The sequence below is a fragment of the Indicator indicator genome, chromosome 1 (assembly GCF_027791375.1).
Source record: "Indicator indicator isolate 239-I01 chromosome 1, UM_Iind_1.1, whole genome shotgun sequence".
Classification (NCBI taxonomy): domain Eukaryota; kingdom Metazoa; phylum Chordata; class Aves; order Piciformes; family Indicatoridae; genus Indicator; species Indicator indicator.
Window position 1 is genome coordinate 26,115,681 of NC_072010.1, and position 19,484 is coordinate 26,135,164.

Consider the following 19,484-nt stretch of genomic DNA (forward strand, 5'->3'; position numbering starts at 1 on the left):
CCACTTAATATTCAGTGACTGCAGCACTGTCTTGATTTTCAGCGATAAGGGTTAGGCTGTGGATTGACACAGAGCAGAGTCCTCAACAGGAACACAGGAAAAAATAAAGAAGTTTTATTTTTGTGTTTTTTAATTTTGTTGTAGCATATATTGAATTCTAATTAAGGGACATGAGGAGGAAATGACATTTGAACTAATATTGGTTAATAGTTTAGTCAACGATTTCTAAATGCTGCTAGCAGTTTAAAACTCTTAAATGTCTACCACTTTGCACTCCCACCAGGAAAATTAACTCAGATTGTGTTTGGCCACTGGGATGTCGTGACTTGCCTTGCCAGATCAGAGTCCTATATCGGTGGCGACTGCTACATCGTGTCTGGGTCTCGTGATGCTACATTGCTGCTTTGGTACTGGAGTGGTCGACATCATATTATAGGTGACAATCCAAACAGCAGTAAGTATCCTGTAAAAAACACCTTCCAGAGAGGTCTTCTGTCACCCCTATTCATTTTTAGCATTCCTTCTGTCAGCTTTGGAAGGTACTACAAATATATCAATTACTTCACTTGAGGGTTGAAAGTTGGTATAAGAACACCACCACATGCTAAGCAGTTCATTGAGTACTAGCCAAAAAAGTGTTTAAACAGTCTGTGCGTGGTAGCAGACAATAATAGGGGAGTAATTCTTAAATTCATAATTGTCACTTACAGCATCATGTCATCATAAACCAGAACAAGATCGTTATGGCCTTTAAGTGACAGGATGTACATCACTATATTTTGACTTTTCTTTTCTCCAGAAATAATTTTTGGCATTTTAACTTACTCCTTTTGTGCTACAGCATGCCATATCAGCTGCTTGCCTTTTCAAAAAGGGAATGTCTCACATGCCATGGAATTAAATGAGTCTCTTTGAGAAAGGTCTGTAGCAAGCAAACCTTTGGAGAAGCAATGTGACTGACTAAAAATAGAAAAGATGAAATGTCAGGAAGAGTTTACATATCCTTTGAAGAGGACTAACTATCAGTGCTGTGTAAAGTGGTGGGGACACAATAATAAAAACATTAATTTATGGAAGAAGGCACTTAAAGTGCACTGTGAATTTACAAGGTCCCCTCACCCAACCCAGGAATGTGACCATAGCTAAAGACAAGAGCAACTTTTATCCATACACTAATTTTGTACAACACTAGATCCATTTAATTTAAAGCAGTTTTTTATTTCTAATGATTACTTTCAGCACAAGGATATTGCTTCTTTAGATAAACAAGGAAGAATCCACCCTTATCAATCTTGATCTCTGGTTCAAGTACTGACTGGAGGCAGTTGTAAGACCTATCAGTTACAGTGAAGCAGCTGTGAAGTGAAAGCATTTCCTCAATGGACTGTTTGGTAGAAAAGTGTTTTATTTGTTGCAAAGTAAATATTTTTTTAATTTTGCAGCAGCAGGTTTTTATTCTAATTTTCTTATATTTATCTGCATGCAGGGCAAAGGGGAAACCTAAAAGTCTCACTTTCTCACCTGACTTTGTCTTGCTTTTTTAATAGGGAGAGAAAAGGGGGTGGGAGGGAATAAAATTGTGTTCCCATGACAAATGTGTCTAATTTTGATGTGCATTACAGGGCTTTTTAAGCACATTCTCAGATAGGGAGAAATGCAGTTTGAAAATGACGCTTTAGCTTGATACCATTTTGCTTCTTTGAATGCCTGTATGATTCAGATCAAGTATTTCATAATTTCTGCGCTTAGACTTAGGGGGGAAAAAAAAGAGCTTGTTCATTTCATTAAAGAAAAAAATGTAAGATTTTTCCTTTACTTTCTTTGATTATACAGGACTTGGACAGCATTGCTACTAGTATGTCCTTACTGTCTGATATAAACTGCTTCAATTCTTTCACAGATAGATTTATTTTATTTCCCGTAACCTCTTCATCATTATGAACATATTTGAATACAAGAAATGGTACTTTTTTGGAATTCTTAGGTTTAATATCTTAGGTGTGTTATTTTGGAAGTGTCTGACTTAGAAATTTTTAATTAAAAAAAATAGTTTATCTGTCATATGGCAGAAATCAGAAAAAAAATATAGTTCTATGATTTAGTCTCCGTCTCTGCCTCTCTGTGGATTAGGCACTGTTTTGCTGAAGACAAGACTCTGCCCATCTGACCAGCCTGTCAAGGTCCCTCTGCAGAGCCCTCCTAACCCTCTAACAGATCAACATCTGCCCCCATCTTGGTGTCATCTGCAAACTTACTGATGATGGACTCAATCCCCGTGTCCAGATCATCAATAAAGATACTGAACAGCTTCAGCTGAAGTAAAGATGCTGTTCCCTACCAGCATAACAGTTATTGTATGACTGACTCCCCATACACTAATTTTCATTGCTTCAATGTTCAGTGAAGCATTCTGAACAATCCTTATGAAAATATGTTTGAAGTTTTACATAGGTATAGCCCACCAAAGTAGTATAAAATATTTCCTAATATGCTCTTCTTTTATACTTACTAGTAGAAGATTAGGGTTTACCTTGTAGTAAAAATGAAAGTGAGATGTTCACTGTAGGTCAAATCCAATTAGTTAACATATTTAGAATGAATTTCCAGAAAGATGTAGATGATATTTTCAGGGGAAAAAAAGGGGGGTTAGTTTTTCAAAAGCTGTCATCTGGAAACACAGATAAGGTATTTTATGCCACAGAGTGTACGAAGGTGAAAATTTCAAAGAAAAATGTCAGATATAGTAATTATCTAGGTTATATGCTTGACTTTATAATGATCTTTTACGCTGAAAGACAGTTAATTATCAATTTCAGCTTCAATGCATCCAATTACCAAAAGGAACTGTAGTTGTTTCAGAAAGTGTTAAGGAGGGGAAAGCAAGCCCACAGTCCTAAACAGTTTATTTAATTTAACATTTGTACAGAAAAAGGTAGATAGCATTTCAAAAGAAAACATCGCAATCACAGTCATTTATTGTGAAATACTCTGGGGCAAAAGATTGTTAGAACAAAGTCCTTACCAATTCTACTAAAATTCCTTTTTTTTGAATGCATAAGACAAAATCTACCAGACAACACATATGCCAATAATCTAACCTTGAGTCTTCTGCAGAAATAGCTGTGTGAATATGTGCTCAGAGGGTGACCTCAGCTGTGTCTGTGGGAAATACAGAATCAGCTCTGATTTGAAGTGGAGAATGTAGGAAAAGGGTGTCTTGCATAAGACTCTTGAAGGTGGCTGTTTCAGCTCAGTAAATGAAAACTTGCCTGTGAGAGTATGGCCAGCCTCATTTTATAGGTTTAAAACAAATTTTCCAATCACCACATTTTTTAAGTTGTCACTTCTATTCTGCAGTAAGTATTGAAAAGGAGTTTCTGGTTCAGTTTGCACTTGTCACAATTTCTTGACACTTCTCTCAACTGCTGTGAGAAGGCTGAAGTTTTACTAGATTCTAAATACAGTGTTTTCCATGGAATAGCTTTCAAAAATAACTTGTAAAAAACCTTCTGCTTAGAAAATTTGTCCAGGAAGTGAGAAGGGACATTCCTGGCCTCCAGAGACTAATCCAAACCCACGTTCCCATATTCGGAAGCATACGCTGACTATCAGTCTATAAATTATTGTGGGAGGGGCTCTCTGAACCTCCAGCTTTGGTGGAAAGCAAAGTTCTTCGTGCTCTTGTTTGTGGATCTTCTGTGACTTGGCAATCAGAAAGGAATAGAGAAATCAAGAAAATTAAAAAAAAAAATCAATGAATCATCAACTTAAACTGCATACTTTCAACAGCAGTATGTAGGGCAAATCTTCTCCCTGCATTATACTTTCTCCAGTCCAACAAAAATCAGTTTCATGCCTATTCAATGGCTAAGTTCCAACAGCAGTAATAGAAAATGTCCTTTTCCAGCCTAGACTACAGTCTGGTGCCTGGGGATGCCTCTGGAAAGATGGGAGATGTGGCATATATTCGTTTAGAAATTGTGGTTGAATACAGATGTTTGAATCATAGAATCATAGAATCAGTCAGGGTTGGAAGGGACCACAAGGATCATCTAGTTCCAACCCCCCTGCCATGAGCAGGGACACCTCACACTAGATGAGACTGGCCAGAGCCTCCCCTTGAGCCTCCCCTTATTTCTTTATTCTGAGGTAAGTACCACCTTTGGGAAAAACACTGAACTGAATGAAGCTTAGTCATCTTGCAGGGTCAGATACCTACCTTCTAAGCCAAAATTTCCCATCTGAAATAGGTAATCTGAATCTGCACCTTATTAAGTTGATGACCACATCATAATAATCCTCTGTACTTGATAGAACAGTGAAAGGAATCTGTTTTCTCTTAGGAAGACATGACACATGCAAAGGACAGAGTGTGCTTATTTTAAGTCTTTGAAGTGATCTGGCAAATGTTAATCTTTGCAATCCTAATAAATATAACATAAAAACTATCGTGGTGGAGTTTTAAAATTCGTGGTTTGATTTTTTTTCTCATGATCTATAGGGATTTGTTTTAGCTGAGCGTTAATTTCTTCTCACGTAGTGACTCTATTAGTCACCACAAAAAGGAGCAAAGAAAGTACATGATATGCCCTAGAGTTCAACATGTATCATTATAGTTGCTTTATTTTTGTATTTTATGATTGCTTTATTGACTATCTCCTTCAAACAAATTACTTTGAAAATGAGAATTTTCTCTGAATCTTTGAACAGATACCAAAGTGGATGATAGAATTGCAGAAAAGTGAGGGACAGATGCTTTCATCTGAAACAGACACAAATTCAGAAACTAATTTGGAAGTGATAAAAATTAATTTGCACACTTTAATTGGAATCAGACTCCTGCATGAAAGAAAGGAATGGTAGGCAGCTTGTGCTAAAAGCTGATTGAATTTTTTGTCAGGTAGTATGTTGGACTTGGCCGCTTATCCTCTTGAGCCTCTCTGTGCAATATATTACATTCACCCTCTGACTGGTGTTCTTTAAAAGGATCAATGCTATTCCTCCTTTGTCCCTAGAGCCTGAAATTTCATTGATCTTGGGACTTGACATTTCTCATTACCTATTGTGGCTTCCAAGAGGAAGGCCACAAGAGGTGTGAGAGTTAACCCTCCTTTTTCTAACAGGAGCTGTGCTGGTCCTTAGAAACTAGTGTGTCTGTCATCCCTACGATGGGTTTGTTTAACATTGTAATGTAATCCTTAGAGGTGCTAACAATTCATCGGATCCCAGGGAGTGTATTCTGTACCTATCTGAAAGGGAGGGTAAGTGCTACCCTAAAGGATCTTTCTCAAGTTAACCTGTAGTTGTTTGGGGTTTTTTGTCTGTCATGAAGTATACCTTTATGTGTTCCTTTTACATAGCATATTTTTGTAACAGTTTAAAATTGTGAATATCACAGGTTTAGTGAGTTTGTCTCTTGAAAGTGTAGGTATTCTGAGCTCACTTCTTTTATATCCCTCTACACTTTAATACCATATAACATGCCCTACTTAACCTTGAAAGGGAAGCAGTTTCAAAATAGCCACCTTATCAAGTGGACTAGATGGCCATCACAAGTGCATTGGCACGCATGCAATCTGTTTTGTGTGTTTAAAGAGTTATCGAGGTACTTGTATGTTTGTACACTTTAAGTATTAACTTTTAGAATATGGTATCTTAGCACTGTTCTGGCAACTCTTTGAAAACTACTGTGTAATATATACTGGCACCATCTCTACTCTGGTAGTCAGAGATCTCTCTTCTAAGACTACTATGCAAAGGTAAGAGCCAACGACATGTCCAAACTAATGCAGTTATATCTAGCGTTTTATCAAGTTTATTGTTGCAACATCCCATGAGAGGGGTACAGGGCAGTTCAGCAACTTGCCAAAGTTCCCAAAGCAATTTAACGGAAGAAAGAGGAAGAGAAGCTGCAAGTCCTTACTCTTCTCCACTGTAGTTTTCCTTTTGGAGTCTGGATAGGTACTAGGTACCTGAAAGCCCACCCACCTGGATTGTTTGTAGATAGCTACAATGCTGCTCACATCCCTCAGCAAACAGATCAGTTCTGCCAGAGGTGAGAACATTTTGAATAGGTGAATGTTTTCCTGTTAACATTCTGTCTTTTACAACAATGGCATCCTTATGTTGGTGGATATTGTTATTGGCTATTTCCTGGTTTGGAATATTCCCATTTAGTGGTCATAGCCTTATCTTTTCATCAAACTCCAGGATGTTATTTTCTGACAATAAGAATCCAAGAAGGTTGTTTCATTTTCATTTACGTGAAAGCCATAGTATTTTCTGAGATATTTTTTTCTGATGAACTCAAAAGTGTTAATAGTAAAGTAAATTATTTTCAACAAATAATTCAGGTATAGCCTCATATTTAATTCCATCAAAGTCAGAGATGAAACAGAAGCTGGAATTTCCTTTGTGCTCTCATGCTTCTTTATACAGAAAACTCCATAGCAGTCTGTTCCTAACTCCTGGAAAGGGGCAATATGAGAGAAATAGTAACACTGCCTGTTTCTTTTTTTTTTTTTTTAATTACCTTACCATTCAAGGACACCACCATTTGTTCCAGAAGAATCTTAAAACAGTGTTAAGCATTATATTTTTCAGAGAGAAGGAAAGATGTATTTTATTTTAGCCTTTGTAGAAAAGCTTACTTGTTTGGAAATACAATGCTGATTTTTTTTTTTCTTCTGCCCTGTAGTAATTCAGTTCAAAGGTGCTCCTTTGGAGAAATTACAGGGAGTTTACAGTGATGGTATCTCAGTTCACAGGTAGAATATTTTCACCTGCAATTCCCTCAGAGCTGCAGCCTTTGACCTCTGGCTGCATCTATCATTGGTGATGCGACGGTGACAGAATATTTTGCTAGATTTTGAGTCATTCTTGAAGTTCACAACTTCTGTCCTTAGCAATAAAATGTAATAAGATTGGTGTTCTCTTCCTCATGCCACAGATTGTACCATAGAAAGTATTACTAAATATCATTTCTTTGAGCCCTAATGGGAAAATTCCTCCTTCTCTTTTTACATAAGGACATATAGAAGAAAAAAATGGAAAATTCTGAATTTAGTTGAATTGTATTTTGTTTTTCACTTTTGTGTTATGTACTTGGAGAAAAGAAAATCACAAAAGGAGATAGGTTTCTCAGCAGCAACATTGATTCTATATAAAATTAATATAAATATTATTAAATTATAAAAATCAAAATCTGAAAGTATAGGTAGTCTTGAATGAGAAACACAAAGCATCTTTTTTTTTTTGTTTCTTCCAAAATCCATCCTTCCCTAGCAGCAAGCCCAATTTTCATTTCACATTTTCACTTTCCTGACCAGATAAGCGTTAATGTGTCTGTACAATGCAATCATAAGACTATGGAGATTGGACTGCATGAGCTGCAGAATTCCTTTCCAACCCCTACCATGCTGTGATTCTGAGATTCTGTGATTGACTCACTTTGTATTATTGAAGTCCAGAAATCCATGGTTGTTAGTTCTCAGCTGGTTCAGAGAGACAGTAAAATGCATGCAATTGCTATTAAAATTTTTAATGTCAAGAGACATTAGGGTTTGAAATACTAGATATACTAATGCTAGTTTTTCAGGAACTGTTATATGCAGTTCTGACTACCCTAATTTTAAGAAAGAACTTGGAGCTAGTCAGGCATAGAAACAGGTTGCTACAGTGACTAAAACATGCAAAGCCCATCACTGCAAAGGCTTTTGTAAGAGTTTGATTTATGTGGTGGTAAGGCCAAAGGGGCCCAACACAAACCCAGGCAGGTCCTGATGTGTCTAGGCATGGCTGCCCTCCCCCCCCCTCCCTCCTGTAGGAGTAAGGGGTAGCGCAGGAAAAGGGACAAAAGAACAGGCATGAAGATGTCTGGTAAAGTCCCTTTTCATTGGGTAACTATTTGCTGGCTTCAGTTGCCCTATGGGCCCAATTGAATCTCGGGCAAGATATATATACAGGTGGAGTTGTAGTTGTTTTACCTTGCCTGCTTGGACCTGCCTTGCTTTAATCTGCCTTGCCTGGACTGCCTTGCCTCGAGCTGCCTTGCCTTGAGTGGCCTGGCTCAAAACCTGGCATAGAAGACACGAGCCCTACTTACTGCAAGCCCAAGAAGCCATGAGCCTTAGGATCCAAGCCTCGCTTCCCTTGCAACTGAATTCACGCCGTGCCTCAGTTTACCCAGGAAGACGCAAGAGCCCTTCGCAAAAACACGTCATACTGCCCATCAGCCTGCTGGAGCCACACCAGCCTCGAGACCACATGAATGGCTGATATACAGGAGCAGCACTCCCCCATTTGAATGGAATCCAGTGACTAATTGTGATGGGTTGAAAATTCCACCCCAACATTAAATTTGCCAGACCAGCTCAGCTGGAAGCAAATGAAAGCTGTATTTACAAGCAAAACTATGATCTACAATGGAGTGCAATGAATATGTACAAATATGCAATATTTACAATATTTACAGATATTTACAATTAATGAACAGCACCAGGACCCCCCTGGCCAAAGACCAGGGGAAGCTACAACAGCTTCTCCCTTTCCCTGCCTCGTCCCCTACCTCCCTGTACACAAGCGACAAGAGAAAGAAGCAGAGAAGTTAATACCAGTCAAAACAATGCAGCCAAGTCAAGAAGAAGCCAGCAGAAGTGCAGACCTACTATCTCCCAGCCCAAGGAAGTGAGAAGAGAGAGAGATTGTTTTGGGAACTAAATCTTATGGTAGATATCTCTCCAATGGGATTGTTTAGTATAATCATTATTTTCCTTTTTACACCCAATAGTGATTTACATTTTACTATTTTCTGTTCAAGATCTGTGAAACATTTTAAAGGCATAGCTTGAAACTACCACACTAATTGATTGCCTCCTGTGTTTATGGTTCTTGTCGAGTCTCCCCTGTGGTCGAGCACCATATTGCTCCCAGGGATTCTGTTCTCTTTCTGTTATTCCTTCTGGTTTGCTTAAAATTGTTAAAATTGTTAGATTGCCATTCCCACTGTAAATATATATTCCAGCTATACACCAAACCTATTTGATATGTTTTGGGCGATTTTTCATATTAATAACAAGTTATTAATATTTTTATTAATATTTGTATTTGCCATATTCATTTTCATTAATTCTATAACAGTTCAATAGAGTTGAAAGGAAAGACCAAGGGCGCTGATTTATTGTCTAAGTGAGGAAAACACAAGAGAAGGAGAAAACCTTAAGCTAAAAGGACAATGCTTACAACAAGAGCAAAAAGATTAAAGGTAGATAAGAATAAATTCAGACTGAAAACCAGAATATTTCACTCCTTTAGAATAGGAAACTTGGAACATCCTTCCAAGTCACATACTCAAATAACCATTTCATTAATCTGTTAACAGGTTTATTTCATGCAAGTATCCACGATAAAAAAGATTACATTGATTGACCCACAGAAGTCTATCCAAACCTCCATTCCTAATGCCTATCTTTTAGAAATCCATACAATATTGCATAGCTACACAGGTATCTCCCTTTTTAATTTGTTTTAGTGTTTAACTGTTTTCTAGTTAGGAATCTGCATTTTATTGCAGGGTTGAAATGTGTAGCCACTCACTCATTTGAGCTCACTGTTCCATTAGCTGCAAGATAAATTTCTGGGCCATTGGACATCTTTTATTCTGGTGACTCTTTGCTATGGTGATCCAGTCACTGCTTTGCTACTCATGCAGTCAAGATAGAAAACACTTTAAACACAGTGCAACAACCTCCTGTCTTCTTCCTTTTCGTGTCAGTTGTGTGGCTCTCCTTGAAGCTAATTTCTGTAAATATGGGTACAAGACTTTAATCTTTCTGGCCTACCGTGTCAAAATAGTTCTCAACTCCTATTTGCTATTCTTGGGTATTGCAGTGAAAGTTAATGTTGAGGGAGTTATCCTTTGTGGCTGCATAAATCATTTTCTGTCTCACTGTCTTCCAGAAACACAATCTCCTGTCTGGTGAGCAGAACTTGTGCTTGTCCAGGAGTGTCAAAACTCTACCTAGCTGCATTCAAAATAAAGAAATTAAATAAATAAATACACAAATAAGATAAAATGCATTTTGCTACCTTTTTTATTTAACTAGGCAATGTGGAGAATGTTGTAATAGTGACTTTCTGTCTTCTTTATGCAGTTAACAGTGAATCATTGTATCACTTTTATACACAACTGTATCTTGCCAGCAAAGATTTTATTTTGTCCTGTAGATAACATTACTGGTTAGTATCCAATCACGAATCATTTCCTAGCTCCTAACTGGACACCCTAATTTCTAATACCTCAATATGTAGATACTTTTCTATGGGTAAGAAATATTAAGGTTCGTCACTGAACCAGCTTCTGTGCCATCCACGTTGTCCACAGTCAGTTCCATATAAAGGAAGTTTACATCAAAATGTTGTGTTACTAAAACAAATATTTGGGGAAAAAAATTCATCAAGACCATTTTAACATAGCTTGTCTTTATTAGCTTATCTGTTATCCTGTCAAAAACAGATGAGAAGCTTGCTTGACAAGGCTCCCATTCCAGTACAGCATGGTGAATGGCATTAATGAGACTTCTGCTTCCAATTCCTTGTTGACAGAACTGTGAATTAACCATTTTGCTATTTTGTGTAGGAGTAATGTTACAGTAACTCATCCATAGTTCCCTAGGTCGTTTCTTTTATCCTTTTTAAGTATTTGTACTATACTGGCAGAACTCTAGCCCTTTGGAATTTCCTAATTTTCTATATTTCATAATACACAAAGCGAATGCAAGCAGATGAAATCTCTGTTCTCTAGCAAGATGCTGATTTTATGTTGCTGATTAACTTTCTTTGCCTGGCAAAGCAGTATCAAAAACTGAGCTATTGCTTACTTCAATCACTGTTAAGATGTTAACATCTGTTATTATTAGGGGAAAAAAGAAAGAAAAGAAACAGAAGTGTTGCTATTTTTCATTAAGACTCCATAAATGCCCTCCTGTTTGAACCTAAAATAAAATATATTTCACTCCTGAATACAAAAATCAAATATTCAGGGAGCAATCTATCCTACAAATTTAATGTGGTATAAATAGCACAGATATCCATAGAGAGACATATAAAGTGATGTATACTCATAACTATTTTTAGGTATAATTTTAATCTGTAAGCATTCAATGTGTCTCTGAAACAAAGTCTATGCAACAGTAGTGTCTTTCTAATACAGGGCTGTTCCTTCTCTCTTCATACCTCCTGTTTCATGAAAAAAATTGTGGTTATTAATATGGGAACATACTCAACTCATGCTGCTCTTTAGGTTCTTAGCAGAAGTCTAGAGGCATGTCTTTCCAATACAGACCTTTATATGCTTGGTAGTGCTTGGGGATATGGTTCAGGAGTGAACTTTGTAGAGCAGGGTCAGTGGTTGGACTTGATGATCCATGAGGTCTTTTCCAACCTGAATGATTCTATGATACAATTCTGTGATATTACAGCTGCTTTTAATCCACCATATTCTGTGTTCTTTATTTGACACAGTATATTTTCAGGTCATAAAACAGTGATATATTGTTACGATTTGTGTCTTGTAAACAGCATACAGTCCATCATTTTTGAACCAAAAGAAACTTGCATTTTGTTAATATATGAAATAATGCTTTGAGAAGTTGTGCTTATGAAACTTTATTATAATCTCTGAATGTATTTTGTTCAGAAACCTAAGTGTAAGATCTTTAAGCACACTGCACCTCTCTGATGATTACTGATTTAAGGGCAATTTACAGCCAAGTTATTTTGTTGATAAAACAGGTCTAGTTTGGCATTCCTCTGTTACTTCCTTTTCAATAAATTTTTCTTCCTGTGTTCTTTTTTCACCAGGTGATTATCCAGCTCCTCGTGCTGTTCTGACTGGTCACGACCATGAAGTTGTCTGTGTGTCTGTCTGTGCAGAGCTGGGACTTGTTATCAGTGGTGCTAAAGGTCAGAAATTATTTTCTGAGTTAAGTCTTAGCACTTTTAGACCCTGTTTTAGTGGTACTTCTCAGTCTTTCCTCAAGCCACATATACTTTCATTATCTAAAGTCTACTAAGATGTGCTGTAATTCTGAAGGAATCTGCAGCATCTTATTCTGAACATTAGTAATACCTGGATTTAAGAGGTTTAGACACAAATTAAGTTGATCATTCCTTCCAACCTTCAGCCTATGCTACTATTTCCCCCCAGATGTGTAAGAGTAGTTGATAAAAATTATACCATTTATACAATAATTCATAAATTGTATCTACTGGCATTGAAGGAAACTGTTGAGAGAGACCTTTATGGGGAGAAGGGCCAGCTCCCAAGTTCTCCACCCTGATCTTAACTGTATGGCAGTTTGTAGGCAACTGAAGCAAGGTCATTTTGCTTGGGTTTGGACCTGTGAACAACATTTAATCCAGTATGGGTTTTTTGTAGTGGATTCCAAATAATGAGAAGCTTGCAGATTTCTGTCTTTCGTTAAACATTTTGAGCCATCTGTTCATAGTTTCTCCCTATTACTTATCCATGGATTTGAGTGTTCAACCACTGCTAATATAAATGTTCAAAACACCTTTCCAAGCCTGCAGGAGTCTCCTGTATAATTGGTAATCAACTAAGTGTTTGCTTCATCTTTCCTCATTCTGTTTCTTCATTTGTTCCCTTTTACTTCTTATGTCCACCTTCTCCTTTTCCCCTTAATTCCATGTATACTTTTCTTCACTCACTGCACTTTCATTCAGCTTCTTTTCTTAATTTGACAAACTTTTTTTTCTCTTTTCTTTTCCTATTTGCCTCCCCTTCCTTACTTTCTTTTGTGCTACATTATCTCTTCCTCATTTCCTTTCTTTACATTACCCTTGTCTTTCCTTAATGTTCTTCTTCCTTATGTATCTTCCTGTCTCATTTTCACTCCACTCCTACATCTGCATCCAGCTACTTGCTTTCTGTCTACAGTAATGTCTGTTTTATTAATCCCCATGGATATCCTTGTACTCTTTAAAAAGTTTGCTGCTTCTGAGGGTAAGAAGGATGTGATTCTTGTTCTGCCCACTTTCCCTCACAGTTCCTCCCGGGTTACTGTCTTTTATACTTCCCGAAGCTGAACATTTATTTATTTTAAGACGACTGTGAAACTTCTGGGCAAAGTCAGGAAATCCTAATGGGTCATTAGCTCTTGTAATGACATACTACATAATAGTCATAGGTGAAGTCAAGACATCGATGGAAAAAATGTACATTGATGCTGAACCTGAAGTTTTTTTCTTGCAGCACTGCTGGTTCTTAACTTTTAAGGCAGCTTTATGTACCCTTTCCAAGTATCTCTTTCGCAAATTTCCTCTTGCTAAAATAAATGGAATCTGTACTCAGTTATATTCTGCTTTGTTAAGTGTATTATGCTTTGGTAACATATATTTTTACAGGTAAAGTCTGCTAGAGGACCAAAGACTTTTACATCAAATCCAGAAGATGTTTGTAATTGATAAAGAGAAGTGGAAGCCCAGTCTGTCCCCTGAGTTACTTTTTAAATGTTCTTTCTCTTCGATATATAAATAATCTTTCACTTTCACATATAAATGCAAAGAGAAAATCCCTTTTTAATTGCTAGTCTCCATCAGATGCATCTTTTAAAGCTGCTTCCTCAGTTTCTGTCCTTGCCAGTCCCTTTCCAGTTTCTTAGCCTGCATTTCATGGCAAGATTGTATTGCTCTGCTGTCCTGGCTGCACACTGCCTCTGCTCCTTCATGGGGGCCTTGTGGCTCTGAGACTGGCTGTGGCCCTGCAATAAGGCACACAGCTGTTGAGAACCTGCTGAGGCAGGGAGAAACCACTGGGAAAAATCCTGTGTATCAGGTTGATGTTTGCACATTCTTATCCAACAACCCCCCCCACCAAAAAGGGCCATCAGTCTGTATGCCTCTACAGTAGCATCCTAAGTCAGGTTTTAATTCCATTGCATTCATATTCCATGGACCCAGTCAGGCTTGAGGTCTCTCTGCATAAGGCTTTATGCAAACACAGATACAAACCTGAAGCAGAGGGTTTGCAGATGAATGCATTGATGCCGTGATTCATTCTGCCTGGGCAAACCCAGCTGCTGTGTGAGCTTTAGAGAAGTTAGAAGGGCTTAACATGAGGTGGCTGGGCCTGCCAATATGAATGTGTTTTCAGAGTCATGAGCAGTTGTATAAGGAAGAGATTACTGTGCTGTCCAGGAGTATCCTGTGATTCATAAAAGAAAACATTTAGTATTTACCATGACTCATTACATTTGTCACAGAAGAGACTTTTTTCATAACAGGAATACTGATGTCTCTTTCAAAAGAGCTTTACTCTACATCTTGAAATGGAAATAGCCTAATTTTGCATCTTAAAATGTACATTGGAATTTTCATAGCTGGTTTCTTCTTTCATCATCAGTAATACAAAGACAGTAAAATCTCATATAAAAATCTCTCTGGAGTAAACACAGCTAGAGCATGGTCTCCTAAAAGCTCTTATAGTCCAGCTATCATAGTAACTGTAGGTTGTCAGATGACTCCCATCATTAAAACAGTTCAGAACTGAAATCTATGCATTTAACGTAATCACTGGGGAGAGAGGACTTACAGGAACTGCCAGTGTCTATTGGAGAAATATGCAGTGATACAATTGTATGCCCTCTGGGAGTTGCTCCTACTAGTCACTGATAGGGCCCCATCTGTTTAATGTGAATGGGCAGGCCAAGGAGAGTTCATGTTGTTGGCGGAAAGCAGTAAGACAGAGTTCTGAAGGCTTGGAAAGAATATTTTAGAAGATTGATTAGTGGAAACTCCTACCAGTTTAAGTAAATAATAAAGTACCACCTTAAGGCATGTTGTATCTATTATCTTAATATGCTAGCTCTTGTATTTTCTTTTCCATTGCATATTTTAAACCCTTCAAGTAAATATTGCACCTTCTTACAGCTATGCAGAACTAATGTGATGTAAATGCTTCCGTGCACAGAGTATATAGTTTGTATAAGAAGCAAATCTACGATGTCTTGTGTTTTCATATACAGAAGGTCCTTGTCTGGTACACACAATTACCGGAGATTTGCTGAGAGCCCTGGAAGGAACAGAAAACTGCTTGTATCCTCGCTTAATTTCAGTATCTAGTGAAGGTCACTGCATCATCTACTATGAACGAGGACGGTTCAGCAATTTCAGCATTAATGGCAAACTCTTAGCTCAGATGGAGATCAATGATTCAACCAGGGTAAATCTAAATGCAAACAAACATTTGTTGTGTCTCACCTTTATTTATGAAAATCAATTTAATTTATTTGCGGTGTAGTTTAAAGGAAATCACGAATGCAAGATTGCCACCTCCTGCTTAAGGCGTATTCAAACACAGGTCCTCTCATCTCTTTCTCCAAATGCAAAAACACACTTGAGCTTTTCTACAATAAATAAGAACAAATTGCCTAAGATCCCACACGATTCCTGGAATATTTGTTTGGAATTAAATTTCAGTAGGAAATATGTCTTTAAAACAAGATGCTCTGAAAAGAGTCCATTCTCCTTTTATTAGCAAAGACATGAATTCCTGCCTTCAGGGCTCTGCTTGGTCACTAGCACTTGAAGCAGCATTAGGAATGCAGATTACTGCTCTGCTTTAGGTGTTAGTGATGGCACTGAGTATTGTAGGACAAACAGTGAAATGTTATGTGCTGAATTCAAGTCGTGGTAGATTCAGTTAAAGAGCTTTTTGGTTACGCCTCGTGTTTTAAACCATGCAATTGTTGTATTTAAAATCTGGAGATTCAAAATTTGTTGGTTTATCATTTGATTGGGAAGAAAGGGGAGTGAGAGCCTTTTTCTTCAAATTTAAATGGGCAGAACAAAATAAATGCTTGTCTGGTGATTAATTTTTTGCACAACTGACCCGTTCTCATAAAAGCTGACTGTATGCTTGGATTTTTGCTTTTCCTCCTGAAGGCCATTCTCCTGAGCAGCGATGGGCAGAACCTGGTGACAGGGGGAGACAATGGTGTAGTGGAAGTATGGCAGGCCTGTGACTTCAAGCAGCTCTATATTTACCCTGGCTGTGACGCTGGCATAAGAGCTATGGATCTGTCTCATGATCAGAGGTGAATTTGTCTTTAATATTTGTGTGTAAATGGTAAAATTGCACAAAATACACATCACCATGAATTTTTGGTATGCAGTTGTTAACAGGATGTGGTACAAAATTGTTACCCCAGTAACACTATAACTACCTGAAAGGAAGTTGTAGTGAGGTGGTGGTCAATCTCTCCCACTAACTAGCAATATGATGGTAAGAAACAGCCTCAGGTTGCACTAGGGGACATTTAGAGTATATATTAGGAAAAAATTGTTTACTGAAAGAGTGGACAAGCACTGGAACAGGCTGCCTAGGGAAGTAGTGGAGTCACCATCGCTGCAGGTGTTGAAAAAGACATGTAGACCTGGCACTTTGGGACATGACTTTGTGGGCATGATGCTGTTGGGTTGGTGGTTGGGCTTGATGATCTTAGAGGACTTCTCCAACCTTAATGATTCTATGATTGTTACCATGTGGATTTATCCAACTCAGCATATTTTTGCATTCTTGAGTCACATAGTGCAAGCACTTAACTTCAAGATGGGTCTTACATCATTGAAGTTAGTTAGTAAGACAGAGAGACTCAGCAAAATCTGAGTAAAATTGCATTAACTTAAGAACACAGGAATAGTCACCCAGGATCGGAGTGTGGTAGTGCATAGTAACCAATATGACTTAAAACCAAATACAGAAGTTCTGGTACACTGAGAACTTCCTGGGGTTGCATCTAGACTATAATGTGTGATGTTATCAGTGAACCTATCTACCAAGAGTGAGTGTGGTCCTTTCCTTTGACCTTTGTGAGCAGTGGAAATGTACAGACCTAGATTTATGCAGTCCCTTCAATGACACTAAAATGGCTTGATAGAAGTAGTGGTAGATATCTAATTCAGTTTAAAACTCAACTACCAGAGTTAGAGGGTATGTGATAACTCAGAAATCACCGCAGCTACTGTCACCAAAACAATGTAAATATGGGCCTACATTTCAGTATGAAGCTTTTATAAGTACCAAGGTGTTATCAGCTTATCGCCAGGGATCAGGTTCATTGTCTTCATAGAGGCATCTTATTCTGTCTAGAAAGTCCCAGGATATCTAGCTAATTCCAGCTGCTGCTCCAACTGGACTCCATAAGCCCTGTATCCCAGCTGCCAGCCAGCTGTCCCAAACATGTAAGCCACCCTGATGCACTTCCAGTGGCATGAGGTGCCTAAAATTAGGCAGCTGGGTTCTAAAATACCTGATTGAAGGGTTTTTTTGGCATAGGCATCTTCATGTGAGCTGCAGGAATGAACTCCTGTAAAAATTGTGGTGCTTTATGTGCTACAGCCTGTGGGGTCTCAAGGACAATGAAGTTCACCCTGAAGTACATGCTGAGTGACACGTAGGGAGTTGGTCTCAGGCTGCACAGATGGCACTGCTGATTAGGGCCTAATTTGGTTGCCTACCCATAACCAGTTAATACTGTTTGATACACCTCAGAGGTCTGGGGTGGCATATATGACAAAAGACCTAGTGGAGACCCACACACTTTGGAGAGGCATCTGAAGGCAAGACAGGATATGCAAGAGCATATCTCCATCACAAACCGTATGCCACCTATGAGATGAATCTTTAGACAGTGTTGCAAAAAGAGACTCATTGTTTTCGCTTTTTTAACTAACTGTTTAACTGTTGCTTGAGAAGGTAAAACAGGATTAACCTGACCATCTTTTCTGTCTTTTTCAGAACTCTGATTACTGGCATGGCTTCTGGCAGCATCGTAGCTTTTAATATAGATTTTAACCGGTGGCATTATGAACATCAGAACAGATACTGAAACAGAATGAAGTCCCGAAAGCCCAGGTAAAGCTGAGAGCACAAGTGCTGCAATGAAAGGTGTAGTCTCTGGTGGAAAACCACGTCTGCATTGACCTCCGTTGTACATTCCATTACACCCAGCAATAGCTGTACATTGTAGTCAGCAACCATTTTACTTTGTGTGTTTTTTCACAACTGAACACCAGCTGCTGAAAAGCAAGCTTGTATCATGTAAATTATATGAATTAGGAGATGTTTTGGTAATTATTTCATATATCTTTGTTTATTGAGAAAAGGTAGTAGGATGTGCCACAAGAGACTTTTGAAAATTCTGGGGAACCTTGTGTCCAGTTATTTCAATGTTTAGGCTTTGAACCTAACATGCATCCCATCTCCAGCCTCTTTTCAAGCTGAGATTAAAAAAAAAATAAATACGTTTGATACTTTGTACATCAAATGCACATCTTAACTTTAAAGGGATACTTTTGTAAAAGTAAAACCTTGTATAAAGAACAAAACTGTTTCTTAATTTTATTGTGGAGCTACAACTTGCATGTACTTTAAACCTGATGTCTTGAAGGAACAGGTGCATTCTCACAAATCAAACTGGAGATCTCCTAAGGGTACAGCTTGCGTTGAAGGGTTGAATTTGGGCGCAAACAGTAATTTTGACATTTCCACCAACACACGTTTTTCACTTTTTGAATCTCAACTTTACCCCTCTTATGTGGAGTTCTGCTCATGAAGCATTTGGATGAAAAGCCATCATTTGCCATATTTATACTTTATACAATAGAAATTAAATCCCTCCCTTTTGAATTCAAAGAAAGACTAGTGAGCAAGGGAGCAAAGAGAGAAGTTCAGTTTAATGCTTTGCAATGCTTAATGACTCCCAATACAGACGAAGTGCTATACTTCTGGATTTATTAACATTCGGCACACAAATCATGGGCAAAAGATTTCCCCCCCCCCCCCTTGTTTTTATTCTGAGCAGCTTGGTTTATTTGACAGCCTTAGCTTCATTATCGAGGTGACTGAGGTTATTCTTTTTGGTTCTTCTGAAAATCTCACCTGAAGCCACTCAGACCAAGGCGCTTCATGTTTTACAATACTGTAATGATACCTATTGGAATAATTTTCTGCACATTGTACCGATCAAATTACACACCCAGGGGTATATACACTTTAATTCATGTTTCTTCTTTGTATATTTGGTGACTGTATTGTCATAGATGTACATATTGTGTCGGTAGGGCTATGAGGCATGTAACAGGAATGTAATTTTTCTCAGAATTTACACTCACTTGCAGTCATTTATTTAAAAAGATAATGGATTCTTTGTATTGGCACTTTGCACCAGGAACATATCATTATTTATTGATGTGATTACTTATTTGTTATCCACCTTGTATTAGTAAGTTTAGCACTGAATTTCCCTCTCCATTGTTGTTTGTATTTATAAGATTCGGAAATCATTGGGGATCAGTGTAATGATTAAGTTATTCATCACCCGTCTGTAAGCAATATCTTGAGTTTGTAGCTTAGAATTGGGAGACTATTGAACATCTGGAAGACAAATTCATTTCATCTTGAGATC

General features: G+C 37.9%; 1 protein-coding gene across 4 annotated transcripts in view; it reads left to right on the top strand.

The window, feature by feature from the left end:
• Positions 1-17,906, top strand: part of NBEA (neurobeachin) — a 486,311-nt gene extending 468,405 nt beyond the window's left edge. For all 4 annotated transcript variants that reach the window (XM_054387432.1, XM_054387415.1, XM_054387443.1 and 1 more), the window contains 5 exons: positions 284-454; positions 11,860-11,961; positions 15,042-15,238; positions 15,961-16,112; positions 17,816-17,906. In XM_054387432.1, the coding sequence (XP_054243407.1) occupies positions 284-454; positions 11,860-11,961; positions 15,042-15,238; positions 15,961-16,112; positions 17,816-17,906 (713 nt within the window). The remainder of the gene's footprint in view (positions 1-283; positions 455-11,859; positions 11,962-15,041; positions 15,239-15,960; positions 16,113-17,815) is intronic.
• The last annotated feature ends 1,578 nt before the right edge of the window (positions 17,907-19,484 follow it).